Source organism: Barbus barbus, assembly GCF_936440315.1.
Source record: "Barbus barbus genome assembly, chromosome: 14".
Classification (NCBI taxonomy): domain Eukaryota; kingdom Metazoa; phylum Chordata; class Actinopteri; order Cypriniformes; family Cyprinidae; genus Barbus; species Barbus barbus.
Genome location: NC_136742.1, coordinates 31715874 through 31730476, shown reverse-complemented (window position 1 = coordinate 31730476; position 14603 = coordinate 31715874). Strand labels below are relative to the sequence as shown.

Below are 14603 nucleotides of genomic sequence, written 5' to 3'. Positions count from 1 at the left end.
AGCCCAAATATTGCATAATTTCATGATGCTGAATTAAAAAATATGAATAATATTGTATATTTGAATGTATTTTTAAATTCGCAAAGCAAGACTGTGTGTTATTTTATTATAAGTATGGTTTTTATTAATACTTTTATATTTTTATTGCTTTCAATTTAATCTGTATAATATATACATTTACTGTGTATATAGCTTTTATTCATTTTATTTCAGTTTTAGTTGTAGTTATTTTAGTACAAATTAAACTAAATAAAAATGAGAAATCTTGCTTTGGCAACTAGCTGAAATATATATATATTTTATTATTTTTATATATATATTTATTTTATTATTATTATTATTTTCAGTTAACATTTATTTCATTTATTGGAGAACAGCAGCTTTCATAAAATACACACACACACACACACACACACACACACTATATATATATATATGGTACAAAACAGTTCTAGGTGCACAAAACCTTGGCTGATATATTTTATGTATTATATTTATATATGTTTTCAATCAATAAACACAATTATTTATGTATATTGAAAATGCACTGCATTATATACTGTATTGTGACAATATATTTAATTTTGATGCTTTTCATATTTTGAAAAATATATGACAATATATTTATTTATTTATATTGTAATGTATGTAATTTCATATTCAATATGTGATAAAATATGGTACTGTATGTATATTTAATCACATTCAGTTATGAGGAAATATATATTGTGATATGTATATATATCCATGTATAGATAGATAATGCAGAATACTGGAAAAAAAATAAGCATTAGCTTCCCATATATGCAAATGTATTATTTAATATATTGCATTATATTTTGCAATAAATTCCCATATATTTTGGTTTTATAATGGTTCAGAGAACAAACAGCAGCCAAAAGAAGGAAAGCAATCAAATTTAAGTGACGTGTGTCGATACTAAAAACTGGTGTTTGTTTGTTTTTTTAATTAGAAAGACAATTAAAGTGATTTACATAAATGGCCTCTAAGATGATCCCTTAAGTGCTTCAGAAATTCTAATTCATTTCAGTTATTGTTCGGGAATCATTCACTAATGACAACGCTTTGCATTCATTTTTTATTATTCATCATTTATATTGCTGCAGTTTAATTGCATTTCTAAATGCAAACCTCTGGAGATGGAGCTTCATGTTCATTTGGTTTATAAGGACAACATTGAAGCTTCAGGTCTGTTAAAAACAAAAATGACTCTATTTACTTGCTAATGCATGCTCCTGGTCATATTATGAATGATTTATTAGTGCATACCATTCTTAATAAATAACATGTACCCTTATATTAAATTAAATTTTCATTCAAGTCTCTCCACCTCCAAAATTACTTTTCTTTTTTAACTATGCAATCTGGCCAAATTCACTATTAATCTTACAGCTTCACATGCTTTGAAAATGCTGATGTTGAAGGGTAAATATACAGGGCACATCGTAGAATATCATGATCAGGTCATATTACACACAAAAATAACACACACACACACACACACACACACACACACACACACACACACACACACAATGAATTGATTAATAACAATAAAACATAACAATAAACAATAAAAATGTACGAAATAAAATACACTATTACTTATTATATAAAATATAATTTTATATATTTTTTATATTGTAATTTTATATATTATGATAAAATAATGAATTTGTTTTTGCATAATGAAAATGAAGCATATTTTACAGCATACACATTTTATATACATACATCAGCTTTTCATAAATATTTGGAATCAGTTTTTATTTTTATATTACTCCATTTAAATTTATAGTTAGAGTTTTAGCAATTTTGTTTGTGTTTTAGTAGCTTTTGTTTTTTTGTCTATATGAATGAAAGTTACCTTGGCAAGTATGAAAAAAACATTTGATTTAATTCCATTAACCTTTGTTTTATTTAAAGTAACAATGTTTTTTTATTATCCTTTTTCTTTAAAGTTTTTATTTCATTTAAGCCTATTCAAGTATTAAAATGTGATTAATGTAATAATGAAATGAGTGAAAATTCAATGCAGTAAAAACTATAATGTATGCATTTGAACTATGCTGTTTAAATTATACATATATATATATTTTAATTTTTTTTATTGCAGTAATGAGAATTTGAACGAAGGAATGCGACCTGGATGTTTTTGGACAGTTTTTGAGGGATTCACTGACACAGGCAATTAAAAAGACAATCGTTAGCGAGGGTCACGGGCCGCCGGGGGAATATGGCGGATAACAGAACTGCTCTCTGAAAAATATCAGCAGCGAAAATAGACAAGACGAACAGATGGAGCGCATTCATGTAAGAGAAGGAAAGTTCATATTTTACAGTGTCCTCTGATTGGGAACGAGGTGCTGGGATGTTCTGACATTTACGGCTCCATCGGCGCTAAAACTAGAAACACGCCATTTATAAACCTTCCCTTCGCATGAGGACTGAAAACAACATGAAATGACATTCAGCAGCCTTCTGAGATCTGTCGAAGAGAAGAGACAAACAAAGAAGATGTGAAAAGTGAAGATATGAGATGTAAAGAGAGGAGATAAGAAGATGTGACAATTAGAATTTGAAAGTATTTTCAATCACAGAAAAAAAAACTTTCAGAAATGAAACCACATAATCAAACCATTACATTTTTTAAAAATAAAAATCCCTTTTTTTTTTTTTAAAGCTGCAGTCCATAAGTTTTGCCTCTTTGTCACCATCTCTGTTTGAAAACAAACTATGCTCCCTTCAAACTGGTTTTCTTTAAAATACAAATCTTGTGTAATCCCAGGCTATCTGTAATCACAAGCACATTTAAAACTGGAATATAATTTAATTTCATTCACATGTGTTTCATAAACACATAATCCTTTCTGGATTACAATCCGCCATCAAAATGGTAAATTTAATTATTCCAGCTGCTGTGAGAAAAGGCTATAAACGATCCACCACCTGCAGGATCCTCACGTTTGATATTGTCTATAAGCAGGGACAACTTCTTTAGATGTGACGAAATGATGCTTGAATTTCCCGCGAAAACCTACCCGTGCCACTCAAAGTAGAAAACATTATTATAAGATAACTGCTGTGAATCGGGCTAGGGTAAGGTGTCAGTTTTGAACACTGGCGGATTATGTACTTGCTCAAATATTGATTTCGGATCATTTTTAACCAAAACAAGTTACAGACTGCAGCATTAAGTGCACAACAAACCACAATCTTCATTAACTGTAAAAACTCATTTATCCCCCAAACATCCATAAAATGTTTACCAATTTATAATAGGCATGCTCTATACTGAGACGAGACTAAGATATGAGACAAGAAGATGTGAGAAGTGAAGAGGCAAGATGAGATGAAAGAGAAGAGATGAGAAGATATGAAAAATAAAAAACAAGATATGAGATGAGAAAAACTAGAGCATAAAAGGAGAATAAACGAGAAGATACGAGCAGATATGATAGGATACGAGAAGAAAAGATAAGAGACAATATGAGAAAATGAGAATGGGAAAACAAGAGGAGATGAGAAGATGTGAGAAGAGAAGATACAAGAAGATATGAGATGAGAAAAATGAGAAGATATGAGTAGAGAAGACCAGGAGATGAGAAAAAACAAGGGAGGGGAATAAAAGAGAAGATATGAGAAGATGAGATGATACAAGAAGAGAATATACAGAGTTGAGATGCAGCAGGCTGTCATTTCTGTAAGTTGTTTATGATATATAATATGTGACCCTGGAGCATAAAACCAGTCATAAGGGTAGATTTTGTGAAATTGGGATTTATACATCATCTGAAATCTGAATAAATCATCTTTCCATTGATGTATGGTTTGTTATGATAGGACAATATTTGTCTGAGATACAACTATTTGAAAATCTGAGGGTGCAAAAAAATCTAAATATTGAGAAAATCTCCTTTAAAGTTGTTCAAATTAAGTTCTTAGCAATGCATATTACTAATCAAAAATGAAGTTTTGATATATTTACGGTAGGAAATTTACAAAATATCTTCATGGAACATGATCTTTACTTAATGTCCTAATGATTTTTGGCATAAAAATTCAATTCATCAAACAATTCAATACAACAGAAAGACATTTAATTCAATTTTGATGCAAAAATAATGAAGGAAGTATTTTTTTTTTCTACTCCAGAGAAGTGTTTGAGAAAAGCCAGTGAGACTGAGCCGTTCTGCTGCCGCTCTCCACAGATGATGAAGATTGGAAAACCAACTGAGCAAAGCATCCTGGGAAATCTCCTCCAAATTCCCTTTAATAACTGATCCATAACCCAGAGCTAGACATCCATCAGCATCTCATCCTGATTCTCCAAATAACAGCCACAGCAAACTCAAATACTGCAATTCCATTATTATAATTAACCCCAAAAGTCAAATGACAATTAATTACGTGTTTAATGACAAATTATTATACATTTTAAATATTCAAATGTTTTGAATGCAAATAGGGATGATGCATGAAAGGATGTAGATGAAAAATGCAAGAACATGTTGGCTGCAAGACTCTCGACTTAAATTTGAACATAAACAAAAATATTTCATAATCTAAGCAATTTTGAAGAAATGTCACAATGTAAAAAGGAATAAGAAATATTTTAGTGATTAGCAACTTTTTAATAATTATACAATAATTATATATTATATGTAATAATTAATAAATTATTATAATAAATAATTGTTGTTTTAATTTGTAACCAAGAGTAGAGTATCAAATTGGTGAAAGAGAGATTATTATAATATTTATATAACAATAATAAATTATTATAATTTAAGGAATATAAATATTTTGAAGTAATTAAATCAAATGCAAATAACCAAATGAGCAAACTCACCTACAGTATAAAAATAGTGAAATAAATAATTATAATATATTATAAATTACAATTAATAAATATATTATGATTTTGAAGGAATAGAAAAATTTGGTCAATTTAAAAGTAATTAAATCTAATGCAAATGAGCGACACTGATTAATAACCAGACTGTGAATATTAATTCAGTGAAAGATCAATTATTTTAATAATGATATAAATTGGAAAAGTACCGCAATGAAATAAAAGTGTTCCGAGTGAATGACCCAACTATAACCTACTGGCAAATACAGATGGCAGAGTATTGAATAATATTACACAAAACAAAGATGCATAGGCTAATATATGAAAAAATCTGACATCCAGGAAATAAATACATTTTAGATCACCAGATATAATTATGTCTAAGACAGCAGATGCATAATTTTATGGTAAATTAGAACAGCTTGAACAGCAACAACAAAAAAAGTGAAATAATCAACTAACTAAGATCATCTAGCCCTCGGTTAAACATTAAAAAATTATTTCATCATTTCATCATTTTTTTTTTCAGTGTAGTTAGTATAGTAGCATAATATTAACGCTAGAAAGCCTATCACTGCAAAAAAATAGTCATAATATCCAGCCCAGATATCTAACAATTCTTAAATCGAGAAGGATTTTCTAGACAAGTAAAAATTATTTTCTTGTTTTCAGAAAAAAAAACAAATCAAAATTAAGTGAGTTTTTCCTTGAAACAAGCAAAATAATCTTGTTTTCTTGATTATTTTGCTTGTTCTTAGCATAAATTTTGACTTGTTTTTTCTGAAAACAAGACAATAATTTTTACTTATCTTGAAAAGATATATTTGTATATTTTGTTTATGTATGGACAGACATGTATACATGTGCAAATGTATATATTTGATTATTTTTTGGAGTAGTATTATTGAATATGTTTTGAAAATTGTGTTTATATTTCTCGGGCATTTTTGTATTTTTCCTTTTTTCTTGCAATTTTATCTTTCAATGTACGTTCTGCTATAATTCAATCTCAGTATTGCTAAGCAGAAAAGTAAGTAAACTTCAAACTTCATATCTGGGCAGGAAACAAGACAAAAAAATATAGTATGTTTTTTTTTTTTGCAGTGTAAGCACTGTATTTTTAAAAATATATTATAATATTTTATAATTCAAATCTGTTTTCACAGTCATCTTGAGTGAGGGGGCAGGTGTTGGTTGTGTCTGACAGCAGCTTCTGTCGTTTCTCTTCAGCAAACGTCTGCTTTAATGGATCTGTCCATCCACAGAGACGGCTGTGAGACGCACTGAGAAAGGCCAAACGACCCGACACAATTCTTCATGTTTCAGCGCTGAAGGTTTTTTAGAGGCTCGCAATTTCAATGCTAAATAACAATCAAGGCTACAGTGAGCTAAAAACAGCAAACCATCAATTACGCTCGGCCCGCGGGGACAGCTTTAGCATTTCTCCAGAGGAATTCTCCAGCTAATGAAAAACATACGGCGAGGCCTTTAAAACAGTAGCCGAGGAAGCCGTGACATTCACTTTACATCTCAGATTCCTGAAACAGCATTCACACAGACTGCTTTACATCTGCGTCAAACACACACTGACTGTTTGCTTAAACACGCTCGATTTCTGACCATTGGGGAGTAACTAGTTACATGTAACGGCGTTACATAATTTAATTACAAAATAAATGTAACTGTAATCTGTTACAGTTAATGAAAAAATATGTCATTAAATTACAGTTATTAAAATGTTAACGATTAGGAAGGGGATTACATCTGAATATTTTCACACACAAACAGATTTAATTTGTTTCGTTCCCAAATTGCATTGACTGCTTTAATATATGAGACACTAATGTTTCAGGAGTTTAGGACTCAGAATATTTGACAGCTGTTTATTTCCTATTTGGATTTATGTATATGGTGACCAGAAGGTTTTCACTATTATTTTAGTGTGATATACTATTCCATTTTTGGTTAATGTTTGAATTAGGATTGAATTTGGATAAGATTTTATTTTCATATATATTTTTTATTTTATTTATATTTATATATTTATATAATAATTATTTATAAATTTTAATGAATATTTTACAGTTTGGCTTTTTATTAAATATGATAAAAATCATATATATATATATAATAAAAATCCAAAATATTATTAGATAAAAAAAAAAAAAAAAAAAAAAAAAAAAATCTGGCTTAACCATTGGTTTTATAAAATTAATGCATATTTAATTAATTATGCAAGTTAGGCACCATATAAACATAATTTCAGAACACTTGTTTGTTTTGAGTCTTTAGTGTCTTCATGTGAATTTGTTTTTACACAGATATAAATAAAAAATAAAAAAAATAAAAATGTATAAATTAAAACAAATAAATAAAATTTTTAAATATTTATAATTCAAAATAGATGGGTTTTTTTCTGAATATGTGTTAAACTGTAATGTATTTCTATGATCTGCAGCTGTATTTTCAGCATCATTACTCCAGTCTTCAGTGTCACATGATCTTCAGAAATCATAATAATATACTGATTTACTGATCAAGAAACATTTCTGATTATTATCCATGTTGAACACAGTTGTGCTGCACAATATTTTTTGTGTAAACCATACATTTGAGTTTTACTGAAGACTGGAAAGTGCAGCTTTGATCACAGGAATAAATAAAATTATAAGACATAGAAAACATTTATTCTAGTAAAATTCTAATAATATTTCACAATTTTTACAGTATTTTGATCAAATAAATGCAGACTTGGTGAGCAGAAGATACTTTCATAAATCAAAAAAAAAAAAAAAACTTAACTACTCCAAAATGTTAAATAGTAGTGTGTTCTGTGAATTTACAGCTAAGTGAATGATTATTTATGGTTATGATCATGCGGTCCACCTCTACCCCGAGCAGTCGCTCTACTGCTGCGGATCTGGATGTGGTTCCCGGATGTGTTGGTCTCGAATCTGAAGCTCGTGTCAAGAGAGGCTGACAGTTTTGGCCGCTCTATCAAACAGCTCGTGGAAATCCTCTCGTCTCTTTGCTCTCCTCAGAGCAGCTCCAGCTCAAAGCAGAAACACAATCCTCCACACCTCTCCTGCTTCTACCTGGACGCGTGAAATTGATCCGGCAGCGGCTGAAGACAAACCACCAGCATCACAGAACAGAAACAAGCCGATCAAACGCTCCTCTCTGATTGTGAATACTGGATGAGGTTCTGTTGGGTTCGGGATGATGTTCTGGAGAGATGCTGGGATGCTCGTTTGACCCTCATTAACATGTAAAAATCATATTCACCCCAAAATCAAAGGGAAAAAAAACTAGTAAACGATCCTGCAATGGCTTAATTTACTTTATGCAAAACATCATTTCTATTTTATTTCAGTGTAACCTTATTTTCATGACAATTCAACACATTTCTGCCCAAACTCTCATTAATGTCATTTGTAACTGGTCATCTTACTAATTGTTTTTGTGACTCTCATTATTCTCAACACTGATTCTCATTAGATTCTCATTTAAATAATACTTTATATATATTTATCAGCAGAATTTATTTTTAGTACAAATAATTATTAAATTGTTTATGTGATTCTAATTATTCTCAACAGCGATTCTCATTAGAATCTCATTTATATAATAAAAATATATATATATATTTTTATCAGCATAATTTATTTTTAGTACAACAAGTACTAGCATGTATAAACACTTCACAGTTTAAATAACTATTTTGTTTGGATTACAGTAATAAGTATTTGAGTGGTTGCATGTAATTTTCTCCTGATTTGTGGGTGAAATATGAGCAGGACAAGAAAATATGATATTCTTGAAATTTTGTCTCCAAGGTTTCTATAGCATATACAGTATATATATATACTTTATAAAATAGTGTAAAACCACTATGCCATGGCTCTGATAGCCATGGAATAGTGGTTATACACGGGTTTTGGGAAACAGGTTTAAATCAGGCATTAGTTTTGGTTCTAGTCCTCCTCTCTCTGTCCAAATAATGTCTAATCGTCTCCTCTCTGTAATCTTTAATTATAAAAACAATGGGCCTCGTTCATGAAACACGAGCAGAACGAATTTTTGTGTAAATCGTTCGTAAAGCCGTTCTGACGTAAATTTTCGGATTCATAAAAATGTTCGTATTTTCAAAACGTTAGTTGCCACGAAAGAAATTTACACCTGCTCCCTACCAGGTGTAAATGGTGCGTAAAACATCCGAATGTTTTGCTCATTGATGGCGCTACATTTTAATAAAAATATTTAGGCCTACCTTACATAATCACGTATGTATCACGCAGCATTTTTGTAAAATAATATACAGTAATTATATACAGTATGTTGTGTTTTTGATTTTACTATTATTATGAACACCAGTAATAGAATCTGCAAACTTAACACTTAAGCCTAATTAAATAATTAATTACTTATGTTAGGGATGTATAATTAGACTTACAATTATTACAAAAATGGTTTTCTATAAAATCGTCAGAATCAGGCATAACAGTAAACATTTTCTATGGCTGATATAGCGCTATTGCTTGATTTGGCAGACAGAGCGCTGCATAAAAGACGTATTTTTAGAGACCGTGCAGACTTGCTTGCAGAGAATGATGACTGGTTGATTAGTCGTTTCAGACTACCCAGACCACTTCTGTGGTCCCATGATAGTTTCATCCTTCGGAGCAGCTCAATTTGCAGACATTTGGACAGTGGTGCAGTTGAAGATGGATGGCTAATTGGTATGTAAACCCTGTTTTTATAAATAACTGTTGGCCTGTTTTAATTTTTCCCTCCCCCCCTCACACTTAGGTGACAGTGGTTATCCCCTGACACCATGGCTTATGACCCCTTTGATAAATCCCCAAAGCCGGCAGGAGCAGGCATACAATGAAGCACACGCAAAAACCCGGTCAGTTGTTGAACGCACAAACGTGATCTTAAAGGGACGCTGGTGGTGTTTGGACACATCAGGTGGTACAATATTATACAGACCAGAAAAAGTTTGCAAAATAATACTGGCCTGCTGCGTTCTACACAACATTGCCATGGAACATGGTCTGCCAGACCCAGAGGATATACTTAGACCTGAGCGTGGTATGGTGCCTCCAAGGTCGCCTATCCGAAACATGGTCATACCTGTGGCTGCAGTTGCAAAGCGACAGGAACTAATTCTACATTTCCAGGGGTGTATGTATGCGATTTAAAACAAGCACACAAAATAGTTTCTGTAAAGTTATTTTTTATGTTTAATTACGTCACATATTTCTCAGATGCTTGCATTTATTTCCTTTAACGTGTTATTTATTGCCAACACAGCTTCACAAATTTTGTCTTGCTTATCCAGCACTTCTTGACTTAAAACCGTCTGTGCAGAGCCAACACTGCGGGATGGTGCGGAATAGGCTACCGGTCCAGGTGCCGTAGAAGTTATGGGTCTGGCTATCGCTTCAGTGGTCTCATGCCCGGACACAGCTGGCATTTGTCTGTCTTTACAAAGAATAAAAAAAATAAAAAATAAAAATCAGCTGAAAAGTGCATTTCCTCAAATTATTATATCTCTTAGTTTTAACACTTTCAAATTGACCTAAATTGTTTAAAATAAAACTGTAGCCTTACCACCTGACTGTGGCGAAGTGTTTTCCTGCAAGGGAGGTTCATCACTGTCACCATCGGGAATTATACCTGACAGAGAGGGTTCACCGAGTATACTGATGATGCGTTCATCGCATGCAGATACGTTCGATGATGATGGTGGTCCTCCTCCTGTTTGTATACGATTTTGTCGAAATGAAGTAATGCGTTTTTTGCAGTCAAGCTTCATGTCGAACCATTTCCTTTTAACTTCCAGGACAGTTCGATTAACAGATGAAACTGCATTAACAGCATCTGTAATGTGCTGCCAAGATTCCTTTTTTTTTAGGACCTGATACTCCAGTATGTACACTTGAAAATAAAATGTTGCGTTTTGAATGCACTTCTGATATTAAAACTTTGATTTCTGCATCTGAGAAATTCTTCTTTTTCATTCGCTTTTGAGAGGACATGATGAAATCCTTATTTTCGTTTCATAATATGATGCCCATATATAGTTGACAGTCGTAATTCATAGGCGGGGATTATGCTAATTGTGAATGAGCGTGCACGAGCGCCCTATTTACCAATGATTGGAATTCATTAACATACGCATGTTTAACTATCAAATCGGACGTTTACGAAGCCTTTGTGAATCCAGAGGAGAGTTTTCGGGAAGGTCTGTTTTACGCGCAAATTACTCGGAATTTACTCCTATATTTACGAATGTTTCATGAATGAGGCCCATTGCAATTCTCTCTTTTGAAATTTCTGCTTCAACTGCTGTCAATCATTGCCAAAATCTTAAATGAGAAGGATAACATTAAGTCTGACATAGCTAAATTCACATAGTCTGTCTTGGCTTCTACACAAGATCTCACTGTGATCACAATATACAGTCAACAACCATAAAAACAGAACACAATGATTATTGTCCTTAAACTTCATGCATCCTTAAACTTCCACACTTTGAAGAAATATTCAGATCTAATGCCATTTTTTTGTAGCAGGAAAGCATAGAAACTTGTTTGTTAAAAAAAAGGTAATTATATCTCACAATTCTAACTTTTTTTTTTTTTTTTTTGCAATTCTTAGTTTATATCTCATAATTCAGAACTTTTTTTATTGAAATTGTGAGATATAAAATTAGTTTTGCAAGCAACTCAGAATTACAATATGTAAACTTAGAACGGCCAGACATAAACCCGCAATACTGAGAAGAAAAGTCTGAAATGTGAGATACAGTATAAACTTAGAATTGCGAAAAAATAAGTCATAATTGTGAGATAAAAAGTCACAAATACCTTTTTTTAAAGCTTTTATTCCATGGTGGAAACAAAAAACAGAATTGCGATATGTAAAATCAGAATTCTGAGGAAAAAAGTCAGAATTGTGAGATGTACACTCAGAAACTCTTGCAATAATTTTTTTATGTCTTGCAATTCTGAGATTATTCACTTAAACTATTTTTTCCTCAGAATTCTGACTTAAAACATAAAAAAATCTGAATTGTGAATTGAAATTGTGAAAAATCTGAATCTAATTTATTTATTTTTAATTCTGTGGCAGAAATGGGCTTCCATAGAAAAGTACCTTTATTTGCATTTGGTCTTATTCTTTCTACTAAGATAGAGTTCACGCAGCCTACATAAGAAACACAAAGTCAAAAGGGTCATTCACACTGACTGTGATTCAGAAACGCCAACAATCCACATGAAGAAACCACTCACAGAAAAGAGAAATCACCACTGAGAACTCTATCACATCAGCTGTTTCTCCTTTACTGCAATGAGAGTGAATGGAGAAAAATTACATCTTCTCAAATGTTTCTCCTACAAAAAAGACCTAATAATCGCTCGGATCTGCCAAGAGTTAGAGATCTTAATATGAACTCAAATGTTTCTTATCAAACTGCTCCACATTCATTTATGATGACTACTGTTATTATTTCTCTGCAGGACATTTAGGCTAAACATCTGAGCTGAACTCACAGTAGACATCCACCCTGATGGACTTGATGGCCGGTGAACCCAGTCCGTTCTCGGCCTTGCAGTAATAGCGTCCGCCCTGATGTCTCTGGATCTTCGAGATGTGAAGGGTTTCATTGAATACGCTGGAGTCCTGGAAACGGTCTGACACGCTGCCTGCTGTCTTGGTCCATCGAATCTGCATGAGAAAAAAATCACTTCAATCTCTAATCATACCATTTCACACATTACACACCATTTAGAGCCTAATGGAGCATTGACGGAACCCATGTATGCACATTAATGTTGCATGAACAAGTGCAGAAGCAGCGATGCATGTCTGATGCTAGTGAATAATCTACATCTATGAAGAAAATGGCCTTTTAGAAACAGACTTTTATCCAACTTTGCTGAACAAACACCACAGATAAAGACAAGACACTATAGCCAAAATCATTGTTTTTCCTTGTGCACTTGTCAATTATGGTCCATAACATAGTGGAAAGAAAACATCCAAGTGTTTATTTTATGAATCTTTAACTACTTGCGTCTATAAATTTCTATGACAATACATAACTTTAAAAGGTTTTTCTCCACTTCAGCAGCACTTACATACACCAAAACTTACAGTTTTACTCCTCTTTATATTATGAAGGTTTTTACTGAGGGGTTTGTTCATATAACATTAGTTTGTCATATATTTAGCATTTTATTAAACATGGAGTTTTTTTATTTTTTTATTTTATTTCTGTTGATCGTATGTTCTAATTCATGGAGTGATAAAACAAGAAATGCAGAATCACCTCTGGAAAAGCCTTTAATATGTCAACAAGAATTCTGAATCAATGTTCAAACTATTGGAAAGGAAAAATCCAAAATACACATTTAAGTGTTTGTTTATTGCACTTAATCTATTTGCGCCTATAGGCTAGATTTAAATTCCAACGCATACTTTTAAAAGTTTTTTTCCCTACTTCAGAAGCTCTTGCATACACCAAATTTTAGAGTTTGATTCCTCTCTTTTTTCTGAAGATGTTCACTGAGGGGTTTGTTCATATAACATTAAATTGACATTTAACATTTTACTTCTAAAAACATAGCTGAAATGCTTTTTTTCTGTCTGCCTGTGGTATTTTCTGATTTATGGAGTGATAAAAAGAGAAATCCAAAATCCCTTCTATAAAAACCTTTAACTCTAATGTCAACAAAATCAAACAAGAATTTTAAACCAATGTTTAGATGTCTGTTCTGTAAATTTAAAGCAAATTAGTGCTTATTTCATTAGATAATGCCTCATTTGCGTATTTAAACATACCATTTCAGAAAACCTGTAATAAAAAACAATTATCTTATTGTACAGTGTTTATTTTACTAGGGAAAGTACTGAGATATCTGTTAGTTAAAATTTGTACCCTATTCTCCTGTAGTGTCTTGCTATTATGAACATCGCTTTATACGACCCGACAGCGTGTGACTAAGCCACCCACACAAGACGTACCATCAGCCTGAGCATCAAAACTCTGCAAGTCAAAGCTTGTTAGTCTGCAGAAATCTGGAACGCAGGTCTGAAATAAACGTGGATGCACCAATAAACACTGAGACTTGAACTGCAACGACCCGACCTTGAAAACAATGAATCATGCTGTGAATTAAACTCGCTGTTTACACTTTAGATGCTTTTTGCTTTAGTCACAAGTGTTCTCAACTATCTGCAACTCATTTAGCAATCAACTTTCACAAGCATGGATGAGATTTGTGAGAAACTTATTAATGGAATGTCTTGAAAATAATTTGGTTCCAGTGTTTTTTAAATGCAGCCAGCTTTCGATCCTCAACACGTCTGACATTTTCAGTTGAAGTCGCATCTTTCTACAGCCGTGTGTGTAAAGATGCTGTGTGGCACTATGTCACAGTCACTCGTTTGTCAAACAAATGCCAGCACGAGTCCTCTGGGAGTCCCTCCTCGCATTTCATCTCAACAATGCCAGTGTCAATTTAGCTAGCGTGCTAAGATGCCACATGTTCTGTGGAGTGACAAGGTGATACCACACGCTACCATTCACTTTATTTCACCGTCGCGTCCCAGTTGATACAGATATTAACCGTCGTGTTCCTTTAGAACCAAGGGGAGGATCTGATGAGGATTGAGTGTCCCAGTCAAGGGATCTTGGGAAAGTCGGGACATGGGG

General features: G+C 32.4%; 2 protein-coding genes across 4 annotated transcripts in view; one reads left to right on the top strand and one right to left on the bottom strand.

Moving 5' to 3' along the window:
- Positions 1-14603, top strand: part of LOC306880072 (transcriptional repressor protein YY1-like) — a 672069-nt gene that overhangs the window by 422264 nt on the left and 235202 nt on the right. The gene's annotated exons all lie outside the window — the stretch shown is intronic.
- LOC306879911 (MAM domain-containing glycosylphosphatidylinositol anchor protein 2-like) overlaps positions 1-14603 on the bottom strand; it is a gene marked incomplete at both ends in the record, with an annotated part of 192085 nt that overhangs the window by 100556 nt on the left and 76926 nt on the right. Inside the window, one exon of the mRNA XM_079433149.1 lies at positions 12439-12613. Coding sequence (XP_079289275.1) covers positions 12439-12613 — 175 coding nt within the window. The remainder of the gene's footprint in view (positions 1-12438; positions 12614-14603) is intronic.